At 45.8% G+C, this 27,209-nt stretch overlaps 1 protein-coding gene across 3 annotated transcripts in view; it reads left to right on the forward strand.

Moving 5' to 3' along the window:
- malrd1 (MAM and LDL receptor class A domain containing 1) overlaps positions 1-27,209 on the forward strand; it is a 132,443-nt gene that overhangs the window by 18,478 nt on the left and 86,756 nt on the right. For all 3 annotated transcript variants that reach the window (XM_029661494.2, XM_029661495.2, XM_029661496.2), the window contains exons 6-10: positions 11,801-11,944; positions 12,414-12,572; positions 13,309-13,414; positions 14,257-14,630; positions 14,841-15,304. In XM_029661494.2, coding sequence (XP_029517354.1) covers positions 11,801-11,944; positions 12,414-12,572; positions 13,309-13,414; positions 14,257-14,630; positions 14,841-15,304 — 1,247 coding nt within the window. The remainder of the gene's footprint in view (positions 1-11,800; positions 11,945-12,413; positions 12,573-13,308; positions 13,415-14,256; positions 14,631-14,840; positions 15,305-27,209) is intronic.

Genomic DNA, 27,209 nt, shown 5'->3' on the forward strand with positions numbered 1-27,209 from the left:
CCCGGCTAGCAAACTAAGTACACCAACTACAATACCTTTCTTGCCAGTTGGCCTGGACCCTTTGTTGACACGGAGCCCCGCCGATCCATCACGACTGGTCTGCTGGTCTGTTGACATAATTCGGGCGATGTGCTCTCAACCAGCAACTGCGTTGTGGATGTCGGTGAAGACCCATCTGCTAGCCCCGGACCGCTAGCTTTCTGAACACTGTGTCTCCGGCTCGCCTAGCGTAGTAACGACTACCGAACGGCTCCCTGTTTCATCTATTGCTGCTCATTGGACCCTATGATCACTCGGCTACACAGCTGATGCTTGCTGGACTGTTCATTAACACGGTACTTAATTTTGTTTATCTGTCCCACCCCCCACACATACGGAGACCGCACCTAGCTTAACTGGCACCTCCAGAGATACAACATCTCTCATCGTCACTCAATGCATAGGATTATCTACTGTAGAGAGAGCATGCAGAGGTCTGTAATACTATCCAGGTCTATGCCCAAACAGTTCGAGTTTCTACTTTTAAAAATCCATCTCTCCAGAAATAAGTCCCTCACTGTTGCCACTTGTTATAGACCCCCTTCAGCTCCCAGCTGAGAATTGGACACCATATGTGAACTGATTGCCCCATCTATCGTCAGAGATCGTACTGTTAGGTGACCTAAATTGGGATATGCTTATTAACACCCCTGCCAGCCTACAATCTAAAGTAGATGCCCTCAATCTCACACAAATGATCAAGGAACCTAAACGATATCATAACCGCCATCGATAAAAGACAGTACTGTGCAGCCGTCTTCATAGACCTTGCCAAGGCTTTCGACTCTGTCAATCACCGTATTCTTATCGGCAGACTCAGTAGCCTCGGTTTTTCGGATGACTGCCTTGCCTGGTTCACCAATTACTTTGCAGACAGAGTTCAGTGTGTCAAATCGGAGGGCATGCTGTCCGGTCCTCTGGCAGTCTCTATGGGGGTGCCACAGGGTTCAATTCTCGGGCCGACTCTTTTCTCTGTATATATCAATGATGTTGCTCATGCTGCGGGCGATTCCCTGATCCACCTCTACGCAGACGACACCAATCTATATACTTCTGGCCCGTCCTTGGACACTGTGCTATCTAACCTCCAAACGAGCTTCAATGCCATACAACACTCCTTCCGTGGCCTCCAACTGCTCTTAAACGCTAGTAAAACCAAATGCATGCTTTTCAACCGTTCGCTGCCTGCACCCGCACGCCTGACCAGCATCACCACCCTGGATGGTTCCGACCTTGAATATGTGGACATCTATAAGTACCTAGGTGTCTGGCTAGACTGTAAACTCTCCTTCCAGACCCATATCAAACATCTCCAATCGAAAATCAAATCAAGAGTCGGCTTTCTATTCCGCAACAAAGCCTCCTTCACTCACGCCGCCAAACTTACCCTAGTAAAACTGACTATCCTACCGATCCTCGACTTCGGCGATGTCATCTACAAAATTGCTTCCAACACTCTACTCAGCAAACTGGATGCAGTTTATCACAGTGCCATCCGTTTTGTCACTAAAGCACCTTATACCACCCACCACTGTGACTTGTATGCTCTAGTCGGCTGGCCCTCGCTACATATTCGTCGCCAGACCCACTGGCTCCAGGTCATCTACAAGTCCATGCTAGGTAAAGCTCTGCCTTATCTCAGTTCACTGGTCACGATGGCAACACCCATCCGTAGCACGCGCTCCAGGAGGTGTATCTCACTGATCATCCCTAAAGCCAACACCTCATTTGGCCGCCTTTCGTTCCAGTTCTCTGCTGCCTGTGACTGGAACGAATTGCAAAAATCACTGAAGTTGGAGACTTTTATCTCCCTCACCAACTTCAAACATCTGCTATCTGAGCAGCTAACCGATCGCTGCAGCTGTACATAGTCTATTGGTAAATAGCCCACCCATTTTCACCTACGTCATCCCCATACTGTTTTTATTTATTTACTTTTCTGCTCTTTTGCACACCAATATCTCTACCTGTACATAACCATCTGATCATTTATCACTCCAGTGTTAATCTGCATAATTGTAATTATTCGCCTACCTTCTCATGCCTTTTGCACACAATGTATATAGACTCCCCTTTTTTCTACTGTGTTATTGACTTGTTAATTGTTTACTCCATGTGTAACTCTGTGTTGTCTGTTCACACTGCTATGCTTTATCTTGGCCAGGTCGCAGTTGCAAATGAGAACCTGTTCTCAACTAGCCTACCTGGCTAAATAAAGGTGAAATAAAAAAATAAAAAATAAAAAACCTACCAGGTACAACCCCACATCCGTTAACATGGGCACCCTCATAGATATCATCCTGACCAACTTGCTTTCTAATAACACCTCTGCTGTTTTCAACCAGGATCTCAGCGATCACTTCCTCATTGCCTGCGTCCGTTATGGGTCCGCGGTCAAACCACCACCCCTCATCACTGTCAAACGCTCCCTAAAACACTTCTGCGAGCAGGCCTTTCTAATCAACCTGACCTGTGTATCCTGGAAGAATATTGACCTCATCCCGTCAGTAGAGGACGCCTGGTTGTTCTTTGAAAGTGCTTTCCTCACCATCTTAAATAAGCATGCCCCTTTCAAAAAATGTAGAACTAAGAACAGATATAGCCCTTGGTTCACTCCAGACTTTACTGCCCTTGACCAGCACAAAAACATCCTGTGGTGTACTGCACTAGCATCGAATAGTCCCTGTGATATGCAACGTTTCAGGGAAGTCAGGAACCAATATACACAGGCAGTTAGGAAAACAAAGGCTAGCTTTTTCAAACAGAAATTTGCATCCTGCAGCACTAAAGTTTGGGATAATGTAAAGTCCATGGAGAATAAGAGCACCTCCTCCCAGCTGCCCACTGAGGCTAGGAAACACTGTCACCACCAATAAAACCACGATAAACGACAATTTCAATAAGCATTTCTCTACGGCTGGCCATGCTTTCCACCTGGCTACCCCAAATTCTGGATCTCTACAAATCAGCTGGGCTAGACAATCTGGACCCTCTCTTCCTAAAATGATCTGCTGCCATTGTTGCAACCTCTATTACTAGTCTGTTCAATCTCTCTTTTGTATCGTCTGAGATTCCTAAAGATTGGAAAGCGGCCACGGTCATTCCCCTCTTCAAAGGGTGAGACACTCTAGACCCAAACTGTTAAAGATCTATATCCATCCTGCCCTGCCTGTCTTTGAAAGCCAAGTGAACAAACAGATTACCAACCATTTCGAATCCCACCGTACCTTCTCCGTTATGCAATCCGGTTTCCAAGCTGGTCACAGGTGCACCTCAGCCATGCTCAAGGTCCAAAACGACATCATAACCTCTGATCGATAAAAGACAGTACTGTGCAGCCGTCTTCATCGACCTGGCCAAAGCTTTCGACTCTGTCAATCACCACATCCTCATCGGCAGACTCAAAAGCCTTGGTTTCTTTAATGACTGCCTCGCCTGGTTCACCAACTACAGAGTTCAGTGTGTCAAATCGGAGGGCCTGTTGTCCGGACCTCTGGCAGTCTCTATGGGGGTGCCACAAGGTTAAATTCTCGGGCCGACTCTTTTCTCTGTATATATCAATGATGTCGCTCTTTCTGCGGGTGATTATTTGATACACCTCTACGCAGACGACACCCTTCTGTATACCTCTGGCCCTTCTTTGGACACTGTGTTAACAAACCTCTAAACGAGCTTCAATGCCATACAACACTCCTTCCGTGGCCTCCAACTGCTCTTGTATGCTAGTAAAATGAAATGCATGCTCTTCAACCGATCACTATCCGCACCCACCCGCCCGACTAGCATCACTACTCTGGACAGTTCTGACTTAGAATATGTTGACAGCTATAATACCTAGGTGTCTGGCTAGACTGTAAACTCTCCTTCCAGACACATATTAAGCATCTCCAATCCAAAATTAAATCTAGAATCGTCTTCCTATTTTGCAACAAAGCCTCCTTCACTCATGCTGCCAAACATACCCTCGTAAAACTGACTATCCTACTAATCCTTGACTTCGGTGATGTCATTTTCAAAATAGCCTCTAACACTCTACTCAGCAAATTGGATGCAGTCTATCACAGTGCCATCCGTTTTGAGCACCAAAGACCCATATACTACCCACCACTGCGACCTGTATTCCTAAAAACCTGTTTTTGCTTTGTCATTATGAGGTATTGTGTGTAGATTGATGAGGGGGAAAAAACCATTTAATCAATTTGAGCCTAAGGCTGCAACGTAACAAAATGTGGAAAAAGTCTAGGGGTATGAATACTTTCCGAATGCACTCTATATAACAGTTTCGCCTAATAGGAATACACAGCAGATTACAAACGAATGATTGTGTTTTTAGCCAAGAAAAGCCTCTTTGGATATATCGCTCCCGTCTTTTATATCTAACCACGTGCCATTTTGTTCAGTTACATTGGCTTCTTTATGCGCAATGTCCGATATTATTCATATCACTTCCAGTTCGGCTGCAAGTTTACAGCAGTGATGTATTTCCCCACAATGGTTATAAATACCGATACAGAGCTTTGTCACAAATAATGGGCTTAGAACCATCAATAATAGCCCGCGATTAAACGGAAACCATGGATACAGGATGAAACATGACAGAAACAGGTTATTGTAAATATTCCCGTTCCCCTGAAACAAATCCGGGTTAATAAGTGATCATAGGTTTGACCTGTATTCACCTGGTCAGTCTGTTATACATGTTATTTTTGACCCCATACATTCACAAGATACTAGGGCCAGGCCATAGACTTGACACCTCCTCCAAAACAGAACCTTATGGTTTTATTTCAAACATATACAACTCAGTCACTATAGAGTATAGTAGTAGTTCTCAAACCTCTCCTGTAGGGGATCCTTGCCACTCCATGTATTTGATTTATTGCAGAGCTAGCACACCTGATACAACTTGTCAACTAATCATCGACCCTTGACTAGGTGAATCAGGTGAGCTCGATCAGGACTACAACAAATTGTGAATAGTCTGGGGGTTCCAGAGCAGAGGTTTGAGAACCACTCGTCTATAGTATCCAAGTACAACAGAGGAACTAAGCATGACCTTCCTGTACATTTTATGTAGCCTGACTAATATCAAACTCAATGGACAGCTTGCGTTGTACCATGCGGTCTGGATTGCCAGGCTACCATAGACCTGCTACCTGTTCTAAACACATCCTGATGGTCTTACTGTATTTAAAACAGATACAACTCACAGGCGGCACTATAGTCCACAGTATCCAAGTGCAACAGAGGAACTATGCATGAACTTCCTGTGCATGTCTGTATATTCTGTTTTTAAAGTTTTCCAATGTTTGTGAGTTACTGTTCTTACTCAAAGAAATGAGAAAAGAAGCCTTTTTTTTCCCAATATCCAGCCAGAACCCATCTGAAAATTGGACTATTTTATTTAATCGTGTTTCCAATACTTCTCATATAAAAGCCAGAATTTAATTTCAGTCCAATTAAGAGAGAGAGTCTACGGCTCAATATTGATCTAAATAACTCTACGCTCCCATTGGTTCTCATCACTTCATGGTCCAATCAAAATCCTCTCTGCCATAACAACATAATGTACTTACTCTTATGGAGGATGAAGACTGATTTAAGGGTAGCTCTCTTTAGTGCACAGTGATTTCCCATGAGTGGAGCTTTATGAAAAACGTGCACGGGATAGATATCATGGCTGTAAGTGCCTGCATGTGTACAAGACATAACGTAGAGCTCTGTCTGAATTATGAAGTCTGCATCTCAAATGGCACCCTATTCCCTATATACAGCGCCTTCAGAAAGTATTCACACCCCTTGACTTATTGACTTTTGTTCTGTTACAGCCTGAATTTAAAATGGAATAAATTATGAATTTTGTCACTGACCTACACACAATACCCCATAATCTCAAAGTAGAATTATGTTTCTTTTTAAAGAATTGAGATAAAAAATTTAAAAAATGAAAAGCTGAAATGTCTTGGGTCAATAACTAATCAACACCTTTGTTATGGCAAGCCTAAATAAGTTCAGGACGAAACATTTTCTTACACGTCACATAAGTTGCATGAACTCACTCGGTGTGCAATAATAGTGTTTAACATGATTTTGTGAATGACTACCTCATCTCTGTACCCCACACATACAATTATATGTAAGGTCCCTCAGTCGAGCAACGAATTACAAGCACAGAATCAACCACAAATACCACAGAGGTTGCCTTGCACGACGGAACGACTTGATTAGTGTAGTGCCAACAACGCAGCCACTGCCAGCTAGCCTACAAAGTCAACAACGCAGCCACTGCCAGCTAGCCTACTTCAGCAGTACTGTATCATTTTAATCATTTTAGTCAATAAGATTCTTGCTACGTAAGCTTAACTTTCTGAACATTCGAGACGTGTAGTCCACTTGTCATTCCAATCTCCTTTGCATTAGCGTAGCCTCTTCTGTAGCCTGTCAACTATGTGTCTGTCTATCCCTGTTCTCTCCTCTCTGCACAGACCATACAAACGCTCCACACCGCGTGGCCGCGGCCACCCTAATCTGGTGGTCCCAGCGCGCACGACCCACGTGGAGTTCCAGGTCTCCGGTAGCCTCTGGAACTGCCGATCTGCGGCCAACAAGGCAGAGTTCATCTCAGCCTATGCCTCCCTCCAGTCCCTCGACTTCTTGGCACTGACGGAAACATGGATCACCACAGATAACACTGCTACTCCTACTGCTCTCTCTTCGTCCGCCCACGTGTTCTCGCACACCCCGAGAGCTTCTGGTCAGCGGGTGGTGGCACCGGGATCCTCATCTCTCCCAAGTGGTCATTCTCTCTTTCTCCCCTTACCCATCTGTCTATCGCCTCCTTTGAATTCCATGCTGTCACAGTTACCAGCCCTTTCAAGCTTAACATCCTTATCATTTATCGCCCTCCAGGTTCCCTCGGAGAGTTCATCAATGAGCTTGATGCCTTGATAAGCTCCTTTCCTGAGGACGGCTCACCTCTCACAGTTCTGGGCGACTTTAACCTCCCCACGTCTACCTTTGACTCATTCCTCTCTGCCTCCTTCTTTCCACTCCTCTCCTCTTTGACCTCACCCTCTCACCTTCCCCCCCTACTCACAAGGCAGGCAATACGCTCGACCTCATCTTTACTAGATGCTGTTCTTCCACTAACCTCATTGCAACTCCTCCAAGTCTCCGACCACTACCTTGTATCCTTTTCCCTCTCGCTCTCATCCAACACTTCCCACACTGCCCCTACTGATGGTATCGCGCCGTCCCAACCTTCGCTCTCTCTCCCCCGCTACTCTCTCCTCTTCCATCCTATCATCTCTTCCCTCTGCTCAAACCTTCTCCAACCTATCTCCTGATTCTGCCTCCTCAACCCTCCTCTCCTCCCTTTCTGCATCCTTTGACTCTCTATGTCCCCTATCCTCCAGGCCGGCTCGGTCCTCCCCTCCCGCTCCGTGGCTCGACGACTCATTGCGAGCTCACAGAACAAGGCTCCGGGCAGCCGAGCGGAAATGGAGGAAAACTCGCCTCCCTGCGGACCTGGCATCCTTTCACTCCCTCCTCTCTACATTTTCCTCTTCTGTCTCTGCTGCTAAAGCCACTTTCTTCCACTCTAAATTCCAAGCATCTGCCTCTAACCCTAGGAAGCTCTTTTTGCCACCTTCTCCTCCCTCCTGAATCATCCCCCCCCCCCTCTCTGCAGATGACTTCGTCAACCATTTTGAAAAGAAGGTCGACGACATCCGATCCTCGTTTGCTAAGTCAAACGACACCGCTGGTTCTGCTCACACTGCCCTACCCTGTGCTCTGACCTCTTTCTCCCCTCTCTCTCCAGATGAAATCTCGCGTCTTGTGACGGCCGGCCGCCCAACAACCTGCCCGCTTGACCCTATCCCCTCCTCTCTTCTCCAGACCATTTCCGGAGACCTTCTCCCTTACCTCACCTCGCTCATCAACTCATCCCTGACCGCTGGCTACGTCCCTTCCGTCTTCAAGAGAGCGAGAGTTGCACCCCTTCTGAAAAAACCTACACTCGATCCCTCCGATGTCAACAACTACAGACCAGTATCCCTTCTTTCTTTTCTCTCCAAAACTCTTGAACGTGCCGTCCTTGGCCAGCTCTCCCGCTATCTCTCTCAGAATGACCTTCTTGATCCTAATCAGTCAGGTTTCAAGACTAGTCATTCAACTGAGACTGCTCTTCTCTGTATCACGGAGGCGCTCCGCACTGCTAAAGCTAACTCTCTCTCCTCTGCTCTCATCCTTCTAGACCTATCGGCTGCCTTCGATACTGTGAACCATCAGATCCTCCTCTCCACCCTCTCCGAGTTGGGCATCTCCGGCGCGGCCCACGCTTGGATTGCGTCCTACCTGACAGGTCGCTCCTACCAGGTGGCGTGGCGAGAATCTGTCTCCTCACCACGCGCTCTCACCACTGGCGTCCCCAGGGCTCTGTTCTAGGCCCTCTCCTATTCTCGCTATACACCAAGTCACTTGGCTCTGTCATAACCTCACATGGTCTCTCCTATCATTGCTATGCAGACGACACACAATTAATCTTCTCCTTTCCCCCTTCTGATGACCAGGTGGCGAATCGCATCTCTGCATGTCTGGCAGACATATCAGTGTGGATGACGGATCACCACCTCAAGCTGAACCTCGGCAAGACGGAGCTGCTCTTCCTCCCGGGAAGGACTGCCCGTTCCATGATCTCGCCATCACGGTTGACAACTCCATTGTGTCCTCCTCCCAGAGCACTAAGAACCTTGGCGTGATCCTGGACAACACCCTGTCGTTCTCAACTAACATCAAGGCGGTGGCCCGTTCTTGTAGGTTCATGCTCTACAACATCCGCAGAGTACGACCCTGCCTCACACAGGAAGCGGCGCAGGTCCTAATCCAGGCACTTGTCATCTCCCGTCTGGATTACTGCAACTCGCTGTTGGCTGGGCTCCCTGCCTGTGCCATTAAACCCCTACAACTCATCCAGAACGCCGCAGCCCGTCTGGTGTTCAACCTTCCCAAGTTCTCTCACGTCACCCCGCTCCTCCGCTCTCTCCACTGGCTTCCAGTTGAAGCTCGCATCCGCTACAAGACCATGGTGCTTGCCTACGGAGCTGTGAGGGGAACGGCACCTCAGTACCTCCAGGCTCTGATCAGGCCCTACACCCAAACAAGGGCACTGCGTTCATCCACCTCTGGTCTGCTCGCCTCCCTACCACTGAGGAAGTACAGTTCCCGCGCAGCCCAGTCAAAACTGTTCGCTGCTCTGGCCCCCAATGGTGGAACAAACTCCCTCACGACGCCAGGACAGCGGAGTCAATCACCACCTTCCGGAGACACCTGAAACCCCACCTCTTTCAGGAATACCTAGGATAGGATAAAGTAATCCTTCTCACCCCCTTAAAAGATTTAGATGCACTATTGTAAAGTGGCTGTTCCACTGGATGTCTTAAGGTGAACGCACCAATTTGTAAGTCGCTCTGGATAAGAGCGTCTGCTAAATGACTTAAATGTAAATGTAAATGTAAGGGCACCTATTGGTAGAATGGTAAACATAAAAAAAGCAGACAATGAATATTTCTTTAAGCATGGTGAAGTTCTTAATTACACTTTGGATGGTGTATCAATGGTGCCGGAGAGGAAGGCAGACGTTTTACGTGTCCATCAACCTTTTGTGTTTTTTGTTTGTTTATTTGCAACTTATTTTTTTACTTATTTTGTTCCTAATGTTCCCGCTACCGTCTCTTATGACCAAAAATAACTTCTAGACATCAGGACTGGGATTATTCACCATGGACTAGCAAAATATTTTTTCCCTTTCACAACTCTGACGAGCCCGACGCAAAGGATATATTGCTTTCTCGGGAATAGACCCAGATCCCCGCGATTTGCGTGAAGAGGAGGTGGAGAAAAAGGGGCCAAAGGGCGGGCCACCTTCTGAGAATTCGTAGGTGATCGAATAAACCCCCGCTTCCCTCTATTTTGCTAGCAAACGTGCAATCTTTGGAGAATAAAATCTATGAGCTACGCGGAAGATTTAACTACCAACGGGACATAAGATTAAAATATCTTATGCTTCACGGAGTCGTGGCTGAAAGACAACACTATCAACATTCAGCTGGCTGGCTACACGCTATACTGGCAGGATAGAACAGCGGTGTCTGGTAAGACAAGGGGCGGCGGACTATACATTTTTGTAAATAACAGCTGGTGCACGATATCTAAGGAAGTCTCAAACTATTGCTCGCCTGAGGTAGAGTATCTCATGATAAGCTGTGGACCACACTATCTACCTAGAGTTTTCATCTGTGTTTTACGTAGCTGTTTACATACCACCACAGTCAGAGTGAGCTGTATTCCACCATAAACAAACAAGAAAACGCTCACCCAGAGGTGGAGCTCCTAGTAGGGGACTTTAATGCAGGGAAACTTAAATCCGTTTGACCAAATTTCTATCAGCGTATTAAATGTGCAACTAGAGGAGGAGAAAACTCTGGACCATCTATATTCCACACACAGAGACGCATTCAAAGCTCTCCGTTGTCCTCCATTTGGCAAATCTGACCATAATTCCATCCCCCTGATTCCTGCTTACAAGCAAATATTAAAGCAGAAAGCACCAGTGACTAGATCAATAAAAATGTGGTCAGATGAAGCAGATGCTAAACTACAGGACTGTTTTGCTAGCACAGACTGGAATGAGTTCTGGGATTCCTCCGATGGCATTGAGAAGTACACCACATCAGTCATTGGCTTCATCAATAAGTGCATCGATGACGTCGTCCCCACAGTGACCGTACATGCAGAACATACCCTAACCAGAAGCCATGGATTACAGGCAGCATCCGCACTGAGCTAAAGGCTAGAGCTGCCGCTTTCAATGAGCGGGACTCTAACCCGGAAGCTTATAAGAAATCCCGCTATGCCCTCCGACGAACCATCAAACAGGCAAAGCATCAATACAGGACAATACAAGATCGAATCGTTCTACACCGGCTCTGATGCTCGTTGGATGTGGCAGGGCTTGCAAACCATTACAGACTACAAAGGGAAGCACAGCCGAGAGCTGCGCAGTGACACGAGCCTTCCAGACGAGCTAAACTACTTTTATGCTTGCTTCGAGGCAAATAACACTGTAACATGCATGAGATCACCAGCTGTTCCGGAAGACTGTGTGATCCTGCTCTCCGCAGCCGATGTGCCTAAATGACTACCGACCCATAGCACTCACGTCTGTAGCCATGAAGTGCTTTGAAAGGCTGGTCATGGCTCACATCAACACCATTATCCCAGAAACCCTAGACGCACTCAATTTGCATACCGCCTCAACAGATCCACAGATGATGCAATCTCTATTGCACTCCACACTGCCCTTTCCCACCTGGACTAAAGGAACACCTATGTGAGAATGCTATTCATTGACTACAGCTCAGTGTTCAACACCATAGTGCCCTCCAAGCTTTACAGAGTATTTTGGGTAGATCGTTGACAAAAAAATACAAATAAATCCATTTAAAACTTTGTAACACAACAAAATGTGAAAAAGTCAAGGGGAGTGAATACTTTCTGAAGTCACTGTAGTGCACTACTTTTGACCAGAGCCTATAGTAGTGCACTATATAGGGGATACAATGCCATTTAGGACACTGTCTGAAAGGCCTCTACACTGTCCCTAGTCCACATTGTTTACTGCTACCAGTAATAGCATTGTCTTGCCATGTGATATGTATATTCCTTCCTTTCTATGTTCTTTATCTGCTTTCATTCCCAGCCCCAGATAGCAGTGTGCCTCTGTCCCCAGTCCTTCTGTGCCCCCCCTCCTCCTTTACCTGTGCCAGTGGGGAGTGTATTGATGAGGGCAAGGTGTGTGACTTCACCCCACATTGTCCTGGCGGGGAGGATGAAGCCAGTTGCCGTAAGAACTCTGTTGCCAAAAATGCCAAGTAACAAACACACCAAACTCCAAATCCCATAAACAACTCTGGGCGTATCCCATGTGCTGTGCTCAAGCTTCTGTCTTTTTGTAGTTTCATAATTGTTTTCTGCTACAGTTGTAGACTATATCAGAAATGATCACGTTTGATCCTTCAGGTTGTTGAAGTTTGATGTAAGAGTACTTCTTCATTGTCCAATGTAGTTGAAGCTATGAATTAGTCAAATGTAGTCCGGAGGCCAGAATGGGGGTCAGTTCCATTCCTATTGCATTTCACCGTAGGAAAGCATTGACCCTCCCTCTGCTCGATGCCATTGAATCCATTGTCTTGTTGATTTGATTTATTTTGCGGTAAAACATTACTACGGTTTAAAAAGTACACAGAAATCCCAGAGAAGAACACAAGCAAGCTTGAAATACACTTACTTACTTATGCTCTCTCTTCACCCAGGCTCCTTCTGTGACTTTGAGAGTGACTCTTGTGGCTGGCATGAGTATGGCTTTGCCCAGGGGGATGGTTTCGACTGGGTCAGGGGCTCAGCAATGACCGTACCACTGGACCACCAGGGCCAGATCCCTCCTCTGGACCACTCCACCAACAGCAGCCAGGGTAGGAGGGAGGTGTCGCTGTCAACACAACACCACACAACACTCCAAAAAGCACAGTAACGCTAGCTCTGGTCCCGGGTGTTACGTGCTTCCTCCTAACAGCATCAGTGTCAGAAAATCGCACCTAACACCTTGAACCAGAGCTAGGCAACACTGTGGTCTGAAAATAGTTATCTCACCCACCCCCCACAGAGCGAGCTAATGGAATAAGCACAGAGGTGTGATTGCCTGATAAGAGGCTGTGTGGTGTCGGCTCGATGCTGTCGGTTTGGAAATAAGTGGCAGAATAAAATAATATTACTCACAGATTAAATCAATCACTTCTTCAGAAAATGCCCCGGCTGGTAATTTTGTAAGTACAGAGCCAGAGAGAGCAGCGGCGTCTGGAGAGAGAGAAACGCTTTCTCAGCCATCTGAATAATAGAGGGGAAATCGACATCTCTCCCGCCTGGTATTAAAAACCACACACCTCTGCGCAATATTTCACCCACTCCCAAACTTTATGTGCTCTTCTTCCTCTGCATTTTCAAAAATATATATTTTTGCAATCAGGATAGTCAGGTTAATTGTTGTACGTTTATGGCTTCTTCCTCGTGTTTATTTTTTATATGGGATGTCTCCTTCCTCCCTCCCTCCCTCCCCCTCCTTCCTTCTCTCTGTCCATTTCTCTCAGCTCTGCTATTTTCAGGTTTTTATGCAGTTGTAAAGTTCTCCTCTGCTTTCCCTTCTCATTGCAGGCCACTTTATGTTTGTCTTGAAGAACAGTAGCAGTATTTCCCAGAAGGCTTTTCTCCGGGGCCCCCAGTACCGCCAGTCAGCCTCTGGGTGCACCATGACCTTCTGGTGAGGATGATGACCCTGTTATCTTACAAACGGCATTAGAAGATTCCATTCCTCATGGTTCAGTAATGGGTCTGATGTTATTTCCACACTGGGGTGCCTCAGGGTATAGCTTTTGATTATCTCAGTACAGTGGCTCACTTTCTCTATAGGGCACCGTGACATTGTGCTACATACAAAATATTTACCGCTGTCTCTCTCAACAGAATAGGCATGAATTGAGATAACGCTGAATTTCTCCTGAACTCATTGGTCTGTAGATATATCACATGCCTATCTAAAGCTCTGCTGTTTTAGACTGCCAATTTGAGTTATAGATGTTCAAGTGCAGTATTTCACTAGCTCTGCCTCTCTCTCCCTCTCTTTTTGCTCTATGAGCATATCCCATTTCGTAGCTTCAGTCAGTAGTGAGACGTGCATCTGAATCGGTCATATTATGACACTTTTATGGCTGTTTTAACATCCTTGTCAGAAGACAGATTGTATATTTCCTTTGGATGATTGGAATGCTGCATTTGTCAGAAAATTGCAGTTCAAGGGTTTATCAATTTCATTTTCTCCAGAGCAAGCAGAAATGTTCACGTTTAATGTCCGGCATGTTACATTATCATTCCTGGACAAATCATTACCTCGTCTTAAGAAATGAAGTACACTTCAATGGGTTGCAAACCAGCCTGGTCAAATGGCTGTTATGTATCAGTAGTATGTAATGAGTGCGTCCCAAATTGCAACCTATTCCCTACATAGTGAACTACTTTTGACCAGAGCCAAGTAGTACACTATAGAGGGAATAGTTTGCCATTTGGGACGCAAACAATTATCCCTCTCTACCCCCACACACCCAGGCATTATAACTCAGGCATCTCGGTGGGGGCTGCAGAAATGTACCTGCGTATCGCTGGCATGGACAACACCACCGTGCTGTGGCAAACCCTCTATAACCAAGGGAACCACTGGAACCGGGTCACGGTGCAGCTGGGCCGAATCACTCAGCCCTTCCAGTTCTTATTGGCTAAGCTCAGCCTGGGCGTGTTTGATGGAGTCTCCGCCCTGGACGACATCAGCTTCCAGAACTGCTTGTTGCCCCCAGCGGTGGAGGCGGGGCAGTGCCCCAGCCACACCCACTTCCACTGCTTGCGGAGCCGGGCATGTGTGGAGCACCTGCAGCTTTGTGACCTGGTGGACGACTGTGGGGATGGCTCGGACGAGGAGGACTGCTGTGAGTCATACTCACACAGACAGACACATAGGCAACCATACAATCAAAATAGAATGTACAGTACATGTGTGAGATACTAGAACATACAACAAAATAGGAACATTTTGGCTAAGCACTTTGCTCTTATAGCACCATATTTTGTGGGACGATAACAGGAAAATTCTTTCTCTCTGTCAATATTGTCTTCCTCTCCATCTCTTCCTCTCTCAGCCGCGGAGCTGATTTGTGACTTTGAACAGGGACTGTGTAGCTGGACCCAGGAGCAGAGCCACAAGGGAGGTGACATCTTTGACTGGACGCACATCCAGGGACCAACGCCCACCCTCCAAACTGGCCCCTGGAAGGACCATACCCTGGGCAACGTCAACGGTCACTACCTGTACATCGAGTCCTCTGCCCCCCAGGAGTTTAAGGACACGGCTGTGCTGGTCAGCCCAGTGTTCCAGCCTACCATCCACCATGGTAACGGAATGCCCAGCATCGCCACAGGCCCCCGCCACCCCTGTGTGTTCCGCTTCCACTACCACATGTTTGGGTCTCATGCGTTCCGCCTGGCTGTTTACATGAGGACCACCAAGCATGGACACGGTCACATGCTGTGGGTGCGCTACGGCGACCAGGGCAACCTGTGGCACAGGAAAACTCTCTACCTCAACAGCGCCAAGCCCTTCCAGGTAACTAGGGTTGCAAAATTCTGGCAAACTTTCCCAAAATTCCCAGGTTTTCTAGAAATCCCAGATTGGAAGTTTCCTGGAATCAGGAGGGAATAAGCAGGAAATTGGGGAATCCTCCAATCAGGATTTCTGGAAAAACAGGGAATTTGGGGAAAGTTCCCTCTTTTGCAACCCTGTAGGTAACTCATTCAAAACTCTTCAAATTAGTGCCAGAGAGAATCTTTATATGTGATGGTTTATTGATGTTGTTGTCTGGTGAGCCTTTCTGAGGGATGGTTGGTTTAGTGGTATTTCTGCTACTAAACCACACTTGTACCTCCTAAAGAGATACCCGCCACTGCTCTGAGACTCAACAGAAAACAGTCCACATTGACATCAGTCGGTCAACTGTTCACTTCCAATCGGACAACACAAATTGCATGCTGTAGTTAAACAGTCCTCACTTGAGTTCTTCGTGGTTCTAAAGCCTTGTTCACATTGGCATTTTTTTTTTTTGCATATCTGATTGGAAGCTGTTCTTTTCCTGCTGTCTGAATAGCCAAAAAAAGCACATTTGAATCAGATATTTCAATGGACATTTCAAACCACCTTTGTAGGTCGTTTTGAAATCAGATACAAATCTGATTCTTGGCCATGCAACTTGATCTGATTGATTTGTCCTTTTAGACTGTTATTTGGCACATCCTGTTGCTTGCTAGCTAGTCTGACATTTTTGACAAGAACAAGTTGTAGCTAACGGGCTTGTTAATTGTTTATAAACAATTTAGTGATTGTGCTAGAAAGCGTAACAGCTACCTAGCTAGCTATTTATTTTTATTTATTTATTTATTTTTATTTATTTATTTATTTTTATCCTTTGAGGCTTTTAAAGTGTTCTTACACTATGATTTTCTTTTTAAAATATTACATTTTTTTATTAACAAACAGAACACATTCCACATCCACAGATGTGGCAGACATAAATAATCAAATAAATCAAACAAAACCAACATATTTGCAGCAGCACTATCTGTGATCATAGCTATTTCCAGCTTTAGCTGAGACAACACCTCGCACAACATCTACAGTATATACACACATTTCCCTAATCACCCCATTCGCTCTGTCCAATTTTGAAATATAGCTGGGTAGTGGAGACCAGAGTCTATCAAACCTGGGCTGTCTCTTGTGGAGGTCATAAGTGAGCTTTCCAAGAGGAAGAAAATCAACAGTCTGGTCAATCCACATGTTAAATGTAGGAGAAGAATTAGAAGCCCACAGTAGATAATGATAGTATGTGATAGTCCTAAACACATTTTCTCTGTCTGGATCAAGAACAAAGTCCTGTTGGGCATCGAGAAGATAGAGACACGGGGTTATATCAAACTGTACATCTAGTATTTTCTGTGCAGCAGTATGTATAGATTGCCAAAATCTGATAATCTCTCTACAACTCCAAAACACATGAATATACAGCAAAGTCCACTTTCAGGTGTACATCTTTTACAATCAGGAGAAATGTCTGTATTCATTCTATAGAGAAATTTGTAAAAACAAATATATTAAACAAAACATTTTTATTTTAGTAGAGGAGCAGTATATCCTGTCGCAAACATCCGCCCCACAACTCTTCACTGATAGTCAGACAAAGGTCCTTTTCCCAGATTATTTTCAAAGGGGTAAAGGAGGAGGCCACATTCTCAGAAAGGAGTCTATAGATATAGTAAATTTTGCCTTTGGTGGATTGTGCTGTAGCAAGAAGGGTCTCAACTTCATTCAGCTGAGCTCCATAGCTCCCCTTGGAAGTGAATGAGGAAAATGACATGTCTAGTATGAAGATATATGTTTTAAATTGGATCTTGGCACATTGAATTCACTGCAGAACTCTTGAAAGGATTTCAGTATAGTTGTGTTCTGATGAAACAGGTCTGACACGGTCCTGATCCCGAGAGTATGCCGAAGATGAAAGTTGGCATCACTCAGGGCTTTGGGCAAGTTTGGGTTGCATGTTATAGGTGAGTGAGAGCATATCTGTGAGGAAATGCCGAGGTATGTTTTTACAGTCCCTCCATGCTAGTAGGACGTTGTAAATCACAAAGGTTTTGGGTATGTTGCCTACTTCGTTAAAGTTATTCCTGAATATAATTGAGCTTAGGGGCAATGGACCACAGGATTGGGCCTCTTATCTGAATCCACATTGAGTCTTGTCTGTTTGTGATCCATGTTAATGGATTTGTAGTACAATTGAAGACAGGGAAGTGCAAAACCCTCTTAGAGTCAGGTTTCGATAGAATAGAGAACTTGATCCTAGGTTTTTTTATTGTCCCATATAAATTTGGTGATACGTTGGTTGGTTGTTTAGAAAAAAGAAACTGGGAGATAACATGGGAGCATCTGAAATAAATAGTTCAATCTAGGGAGGATGTTCATACGGATAGCATTGATTCTTCCGACTAAGCTAATTGGGAGGGAAATCCAGGTTTGGAGATCATTCTTGATTCGATCCAGAAGTGGGAGATAATTTTCCTTGAAAAGGCAATTCAGATCTGGTGTTACAAAGATTCCAAGGTATTGAAACCCCTGTGTCTTCCATTGGAACGGGAAGAGTGTCTTCATAGAGCTGGTGAGTCGAAGATTGAGAAGGAAAACAATGGATTTGTTCAAATATATCTTAAATCCTGACAACTTGCCGTAGTGAGCAATTGTGTCTAAAATGGGAGGGTGGGATTTCTCAGGATTGGATATGTAGAGCAGGACATGATCCGCGTAGAGGGAAATCTTGTTCTGAAGGCCACCTGCAGAAACCCCCATAATACTTGGATCGCTCCTCATCAACTCCGCCCCCAACAAGTAGAGCAGGGGGACAGCGAGCATTCTTGTTTTGTTCCACATCTCAAAGGGAATCTGTGAGAGTTCAGACCGTTAGTAGACACCATGGCATTTGAATGAGAATATAGGGACTTAATCCATTTACTAAAGTTTGGTGCCCATATTGAACTTTTCTAAGACGGAGAACAGAAAGCTCCACTCCATCCTGTCAAACGCCTTCTCAGCATTCAGTGAAGCCAGCAGGACAGGGGTCTTTTGTGCGTTTACCTGATCTATAATATTAAAAAGACAGTTTGGTCCCCTTTTATTATTTTGGGAAGAAGAGTGTTTCGTCTTTTGGCAAGCAATTTGGTAATTATTTTGTAATCGAAAACAAACAAGCTTATGGGCTAGAAGTACCAGCAGGATAGAGGGTCCTTGTCTTTTTTTGAGCAACACTGTAATGCGAGCTGTGTACCTAGAGTCTGGGACAGCTCAGTTTTCACAAAAATCATCCAGCGTTGGCATGAAAATGGGGCTAAGCTGGGACCAAAAAGCTTTGGAGAACTCTCTGGGAAATCCGTCTGGGCCTGGGGACTTGCTAGGTGGCATGGAAATAATTGCCTCTAGGACCTCCTTAGGAGTGAAGGGGGAGTCGAGATCTTCTTGGTCGGTCTCCGATCGTTTTGGTAGCGAGATTCCTCTATGAAGGAATGGAGTTCTGCTTCTGTATGTTTTCTCTCAGAAGTATATAATTTGCAGTAAAAATCATGAAAAGTCAAATGTATCTTATCTGGATCATACGTCACCTTGTCATCTTCTGTTCGGATTGCCATGATTGTATGCTTGAACTGATCTGTTTTAAATTGGCAATCTGCTAGGCTTGTTGCTATACTCATGGTATTTCTGTTTAGTAAAGAAAACATATTTTTTTATCTCTCGAGTATAGTCCAAGTTTAGTTTGGCTTTGGCTGCTTTTAGTTGACTCCAGGAGGAGCTGTCTGTTGGTTGTTTATATATATATATATATATATATATATATATATATATATATATATATATGTTTTTTTGCAGCATTCCAGCTCCCTTTCAAAATCTAACCTGTGTGCTTCCATTGCTATTTTCTTAGAGGAAGCATATGCAAATAGATGACCTCTTAGTGTGGCTTTGGGAGCGTCCCACATTGTGGCCGGAGAAACATTAAAGTCTTTGCTGTCTTGTGTATAGTTGTCTATCCATGAAGTGACCAATGTATGGAATGCTTTGTTTTATAAAATGGAGGTGTTGAATTTCCAATTCTTTGACCTTGGGACGTTTTTACAGAGGTCAAAGCAGAGGCGGACAAAGGCGTGATTTGAAAGTGCTATGGGTTCGATTGTACAAGTGGCAGAAGTTATGGGATAAAAATGTACTCTATACGAGAGTAGGTGTTATGGACATTGGAGTAGTATGTATCGTCCATAGATGAGCTATTAGTCTCTCTTCAGATATCTATCAGTCCCCATTCTCTTTAGTAAGAGAGTTCAACGTCTTTGCCAATCTAGGGTTTGTGGTGGGGACTTGAGATGATTTGTTCAGAGTTGAGTTGAAGGTACAATTCAAATTCTTAGCCAGCACGCCAAAGGAAATGCAATGCTCATTGAACAGGGTTATCATTTTCGACATGAAAGCGGGAGTATCTGTGTAAGGGGGCGTATATATTGAAGATAGTAATTGGTTACCCAGTTATTATAGGAAATCTTCCCTCTGGATCAGATGTGTTTTTGTCAATTAAGAATGAAACATGCTTATGGATAAATATGGCTGTGCCTCTTTCAAATCTAATATTGTTAGATTTGAAAGATAACGAAACACACCTGTCCCACCCAAGCTCTGCTCAGTTTAGCGTGTTCGCTAAACTGGCATCACAGAGGTCTCTTGTCGTAGCGCAATGTCTGGCCTATGGCAGTTCCATGTCAGTAGATTAAAGGTACTAATCAAAGTCATTGTACAGTTATAGAACTCTAGTGCAAGTCATCTCTGGGTATATAGGTGGATAATAGTTACAGCTGCCATCACATGAAAAAAAAAGAACAATCTCTGAACACCCCAGCCGAATTCCCATACAACTCGACATACTGTTTCCTGTTGGATCTGTTAACCCCAAGCTTAGTCGCAATTCTGTGTTTCCGACAAATGTGATCAATGCCTCATCCTCTCCGCCCCGCATTAACTGAGTGACATCCGTCCAGGCCACAGTTAAAAAGAGAGGGAGAAATAAAGTAAATAAAAGCAATAGCCCGGCCTACAAATAAATCCTCCAAAACCTCCAAAGGACATAGGCTTAATCCCGAGTGGCGCATGCAGTTTAAGGCACTGCATCATAGTTGTCTTTGCTGTCTTCGTATCCAAGATAATTGTGTAGTTTAGAGTGTGTAGTTTTAGAGTGATTATCTTAATTTACCGAGGTTAGCTAGCCAGCTATTTGTCGTCCTTAACGTAGGAGACACTGCTAGCTAGCCAACAGCTAGCCAACGTCTTCCGAACAGAACTTCCGCACTCAACAATCCGGTCGCATTTCGCTTCGCTCCACAGGTAGTATCACATTTTTCATTTCATTTCATTACAGTACAACGGCTTGATTTGTTTGATCGTAGCTAGCTACATAGCTAGCTACATAGCCGTCTTTGTATCAAAGATAATTGTGAAGTCTTGAGCGATTTCCTAGGTTAGCTAGCCAGCTATTGTCGTTCTTTTAACGCAACGTAACGTAATCAACACTGCTAGCTAGCCAGCTAGCCCCGAATAGCAGCACAGTAGCACAGTAGAAACTATTACACTCAACGGAACGACTTGATTAGTGTAGTGTCAACAACGCAGACACTGCCAGCTAGCCTACATAGTCAACAACGCAGCCTCTGCCAGCTAGCCTACTTCAGCAGTACTGTATAATTTTAATCATTTTAGTCAATAAGATTCTTGCTACGTAAGCTTAACTTTCTGAACACTCGAGACGTGTAATCCACTTGTCATTCCAATCTCCTTTGCATTAGCGTAGCCTCTTGTGTAGCCTGTCAACTATGTGTCTGTCTATCCCTGTTCTCTCCTCTCTGCACAGACCATACAAACGCTCCACACCGCGTGGCCGCGGCCACCCTAATCTGGTGGTCCCAGCGCGCACGACCCACGTGGAGTTCCAGGTCTCCGGTAGCCTCTGGAACTGCCGATCTGCGGCCAACAAGGCAGAGTTCATCTCAGCCTATGCCTCCCTCCAGTCCCTCGACTTCTTGGCACTGACGGAAACATGGATCACCACAGATAACACTGCTACTCCTACTGCTCTCTCTTCGTCCGCCCACGTGTTCTCGCACACCCCGAGAGCTTCTGGTCAGCGGGGTGGTGGCACCGGGATCCTCATCTCTCCCAAGTGGTCATTCTCTCTTTCTCCCCTTACCCATCTGTCTATCGCCTCCTTTGAATTCCATGCTGTCACAGTTACCAGCCCTTTCAAGCTTAACATCCTCATCATTTAGCGCCCTCCAGGTTCCCTCGGAGAGTTCATCAATGAGCTTGATGCCTTGATAAGCTCCTTTCCTGAGGACGGCTCACCTCTCACAGTTCTGGGCGACTTTAACCTCCCCACGTCTACCTTTGACTCATTCCTCTCTGCCTCCTTCTTTCCACTCCTCTCCTCTTTTTGACCTCACCCTCTCACCTTCCCCCTACTCACAAGGCAGGAAATACGCTCAACCTCATCTTTACTAGATGCTGTTCTTCCACTAACCTCATTGCAACTCCCCTCCAAGTCTCCGACCACTACCTTGTATCCTTTTCCCTCTCGCTCTCATCCAACACTTCCCACACTGCCCCTACTGGATGGTATCGCGCCGTCCCAACCTTCGCTCTCTCTCCCCCGCTACTCTCTCCTCTTCCATCCTATCATCTCTTCCCTCTGCTCAAACCTTCTCCAACCTATCTCCTGATTCTGCCTCCTCAACCCTCCTCTCCTCCCTTTCTGCATCCTTTGACTCTCTATGTCCCCTATCCTCCAGGCCGGCTCGGTCCTCCCCTCCCGCTCCGTGGCTCGACGACTCATTGCGAGCTCACAGAACAGGGCTCCGGGCAGCCGAGCGGAAATGGAGGAAAACTCGCCTCCCTGCGGACCTGACATCCTTTCACTCCCTCCTCTCTACATTTTCCTCTTCTGTCTCTGCTGCTAAAGCCACTTTCTACCACTCTAAATTCCAAGCATCTGCCTCTAACCCTAGGGAGCTCTTTGCAACCTTCTCCTCCCTCCTGAATCCTCCTCCCCCCCTCCTCCCTCTCTGCAGATGACTTCGTCAACCATTTTGAAAAGAAGGTCGACGACATCCGATCCTCGTTTGCTAAGTCAAACGACACCGCTGGTTCTGCTCACACTGCCCTACCCTGTGCTCTGACCTCTTTCTCCCCTCTCTCTCCAGATGAAATCTCGCGTCTTGTGACGGCCGGCCACCCAACAACCTGCCCGCTTGACCCTATCCCCTCCTCTCTTCTCCAGACCATTTCCGGAGACCTTCTCCCTTACCTCACCTCGCTCATCAACTCATCCCTGACCGCTGGCTACGTCCCTTCCGTCTTCAAGAGAGCGAGAGTTGCACCCCTTCTGAAAAAACCTACACTCGATCCCTCCGATGTCAACAACTACAGACCAGTATCCCTTCTTTCTTTTCTCTCCAAAACTCTTGAACGTGCCGTCCTTGGCCAGCTCTCCCGCTATCTCTCTCAGAATGACCTTCTTGATCCTAATCAGTCAGGTTTCAAGACTAGTCATTCAACTGAGACTGCTCTTCTCTGTATCACGGAGGCGCTCCGCACTGCTAAAGCTAACTCTCTCTCCTCTGCTCTCATCCTTCTAGACCTATCGGCTGCCTTCGATACTGTGAACCATCAGATCCTCCTCTCCACCCTCTCCGAGTTGGGCATCTCCGGCGCGGCCCACGCTGGATTGCGTCCTACCTGACAGGTCGCTCCTACCAGGTGGCGTGGCGAGAATCCGTCTCCACACCACGTGCTCTCACCACTGGTGTCCCCCAGGGCTCTGTTCTAGGCCCTCTCCTATTCTCGCTATACACCAAGTCACTTGGCTCTGTCATAACCTCACATGGTCTCTCCTATCATTGCTATGCAGACGACACACAATTAATCTTCTCCTTTCCCCCTTCTGATGACCAGGTGGCGAATCGCATCTCTGCATGTCTGGCAGACATATCAGTGTGGATGACGGATCACCACCTCAAGCTGAACCTCGGCAAGACGGAGCTGCTCTTCCTCCCGGGAAGGACTGCCCGTTCCATGATCTCGCCATCACGGTTGACAACTCCATTGTGTCCTCCTCCCAGAGCGCTAAGAACCTTGGCGTGATCCTGGACAACACCCTGTCGTTCTCAACTAACATCAAGGCGGTGGCCCGTTCCTGTAGGTTCATGCTCTACAACATCCGCAGAGTACGACCCTGCCTCACACAGGAAGCGGCGCAGGTCCTAATCCAGGCACTCGTCATCTCCCGTCTGGATTACTGCAACTCGCTGTTGGCTGGGCTCCCTGCCTGTGCCATTAAACCCCTACAACTCATCCAGAACGCCGCAGCCCGTCTGGTGTTCAACCTTCCCAAGTTCTCTCACGTCACCCCGCTCCTCCGCTCTCTCCACTGGCTTCCAGTTGAAGCTCGCATCCGCTACAAGACCATGGTGCTTGCCTACGGAGCTGTGAGGGGAACGGCACCTCAGTACCTCCAGGCTCTGATCAGGCCCTACACCCAAACAAGGGCACTGCGTTCATCCACCTCTGGCCTGCTCGCCTCCCTACCACTGAGGAAGTACAGTTCCCGCTCAGCCCAGTCAAAACTGTTTCCTGCTCTGGCCCCCCAATGGTGGAACAAACTCCCTCACGACGCCAGGACAGCGGAGTCAATCACCACCTTCCGGAGACACCTGAAACCCCACCTCTTTAAGGAATACCTAGGATAGGATAAAGTAATCCCTCTCACCCCCCGTCACTGCAGACACACTGATTCGAATCCAGGCTATATCCCAACCGGCCGTGACTGGGAGTCCCATAGGGCGGCATACAATTGGTCCAGCGTCGTCCAGGTTTGGCCGGTGTAGGTCGTCATTGTAAATAAGAATTTGTTCTTTAACTGACTTGCCTAGTTAAATAAAGGTTCAATAAAAAAAAAAACAGAAATGAGGGAACAAATCCATAAGAGGAATCTATAGGATAAGTTATTTGTTATATCAACAGAATAAAAAGGCAATCATACACATAAACATTAACTTGACAACACTGATCCTCCTGTTGATGTGTCTCCCAAATAGTCTACATGTTCTACGGACAAGATAGCACACTGTAAATGGTTCATTGTCTCACTTCACATTAAAGGTGAAATAAAAGAAGGCTAAAACGTTAGGAGGCCTAGGTTAGGCTATAGGGCATATTCCTCTCGCAGCCAAAATAAAAAATAAATAAAAGGATGTCTTCATCAGAGGATGAGGTTGGCAGTTGTTGGGCGTTGGGAAGGGACGTGTTCTCACGCTCCTGGCTAATGGCGCTAGTTTTTTTCTGAAGCTAGCTGTTTCTTGGAGGCTTTTTCGGTGGCTATTGCTCGAGTCCGGGTTAAACTGGCACATGTAACGTTGCCTTTTGTAGCCGCCATGGCTATTTTGACTATAGATAACGGGGTTTAACTTGAAGTGGAGGTAAGATTAAGAATTGGAAATGACTTGTGCGGAACTCTCAGTTCATGCGGCCATATCGTTCAAGAGTCCCGTGATCCCCCCTTACACTATGATTTTGAACACTCAAAACAACTGGGAAGCGTCCATGGCAGGCATTCATGGCAGGCATGCTACATAACCTCTGAGTGATGAGCACCACCACCAATCAACCTACACTTCTGTGCACACACCCATTGTTACTATGACAACTAGCGTAGCCATGATAGCAAATGACTGCTGTCTGAACACACACACACAAATCCAATTTGGTCACTTGTAACTTGCTGCTTGGGCAGTCAGTATTTCAAAACAGATTTGAAAAACAAAACTGATTTGAGCATTAAGGTCTGCGGTGTGAACAAGGCTTAATTGCACTGAAGCAAAGAGGGCCTGATTAAGTTACTAGCTAATATGCTGTAGTCAGGGGTTGTCACGTTCTTCCCTAGACTCGGCATATCTCCCCTCTGTCCAATAAACTTGGGTTTATTCCAGCTCACATACAACTAACAGTCCAGATTAATTGGCTCAGGCCTGAGGTGAGCTGTAGGATGTGTAAAAGCAGCCCTCTAAGAGGGGAGGAGATTCACTCCACTCACTCACTCCACTCACTCGCTCGCTCACTCACTCACTCACTCACTCACTCACTCACTCACTCACTCACTCACTCACTCACTCACTCACTCACTCACTCACTCACTCACTCACATGTTGCTCTATCAGTCCGAATTACAGGGGAGAAAGGGAGAGGTAAGATCTGCTGAATGAGACATGAGTTCCTCTAAACTCAACAAAAGTCAAACTTTGGGGGCGGTCTCTAAATATTGATAATTTGACCGGGACGCGCACCGACAGCAAGATGCATCTACCTCACCGAGGTTTGAGCAAGCGAAACAGCGCCCCCTTGTCTCAGTATGTGTAGCCCATGCACAGTATCTGATACTGTCTGGCCAAAAAGAGTATGACAATTCACCTCTCCAGTGAGATAGATTGAGCCACTTTCAAATTGAAGGAAAATTATAAAACGTTCTTCCATACTTTATTTGTTGTTCACATTTTTTGGGGAAGCATGGCTTCCTGTGGCATCCATGAATACACACCACTGTAGTAGGCTTAAAGACAATCACCAAATGTCATTACACTTATGGAGTTTGTAACTAACTCACTCACCCTTATGGTGTTTGTAACTGTTTGTATGCTGGAATTATGGACGAACGTGCACAGCCGCAGGTAGCCTACTTTTTGAAGTGATTTGTTTCACATTCGGATGAAAACATCATGACTGGTTGTGTTCATGCCACATTAATATGTAATACATGTTTACTGTTAAATTATGTTTTTTATTTGATTTTATTTCACCTTTATTTAACCAGGTAGGCTAGTTGAGAACAAGTTCTCATTTGCAACTGCGACCTGGCCAAGATAAAGCATAGCAGTATGAGCAGACAACAACACAGAGTTACACATGGAGTAAGCAATTAAGTCAATAACACAAAAGGAAGAAAAAAGGGGAGTCTATATACATTGTGTGCAAAAGGCATGAGGAGGTAGGCGAATTATTACAATTTTGCAGATTAACACTGGAGTGATAAAGGATCAGATGGTCATGTACAGGTAGAGATATTGGTGTGCAAAAGAGCAGAAAAGTAAATAAATAAAAACAGTATGGGGATGAGGTAGGTAAAAATGGGTGGGCTATTTGCCGATTGACTATGTACAGCTGCAGCGATCGGTTAGCTGCTCAGATAGCAGATGTTTGAAGTTGGTGAGAGAGATGATGTCTTTACTATTAGGCCCAATAGGCTCCCCCAAATGTCACGGTATAATTCTCACTGTGTGGAATTCTAATATACTGAACAAAAATATAAATGGAACATGCAACAATTTCAAAGACTTCACTAAGTTTCAGTTCATATGAGGAAATCAGTCGGTTGAAATGAATTCACTAGATTCTAATCTACGGATTTCACATGACTGGGAATACAGATATGCATCTGTTGGTCACAGATACCTTTAAAAAAAAATGGGCCTCACAATTGGCCTCAAGATCTCGTCACAGTATTTTTGTGCATTCAAATTGCCATAGATAAAATGCAATAGTATTCGTTGTTCGTAGCTTATGCCTACCAATACCATAACCCCACCGCCACAATGGGGCACTCTGGTCACAACGTTGACATCAGTAAACTGTTCGCCCACAAATCGCCAAACACATGGTCTGTGGTTGGGAGACCGGTTATATGTACTGCCAAATTCTCTAAAACTACATTGAAGGTGGCTTAGGGTAGAGAAATGAACATTACATTCTCTGGCAACAGCTCTGGTGGACATTCCTACAGTCAGCATGCCAATTGCACACTCCTTCGACATTTGAGACATTTGTGGCA

The sequence above is a fragment of the Oncorhynchus nerka genome, linkage group LG6 (genome assembly GCF_034236695.1).
Source record: "Oncorhynchus nerka isolate Pitt River linkage group LG6, Oner_Uvic_2.0, whole genome shotgun sequence".
Taxonomy (NCBI): Eukaryota; Metazoa; Chordata; class Actinopteri; order Salmoniformes; family Salmonidae; genus Oncorhynchus; species Oncorhynchus nerka.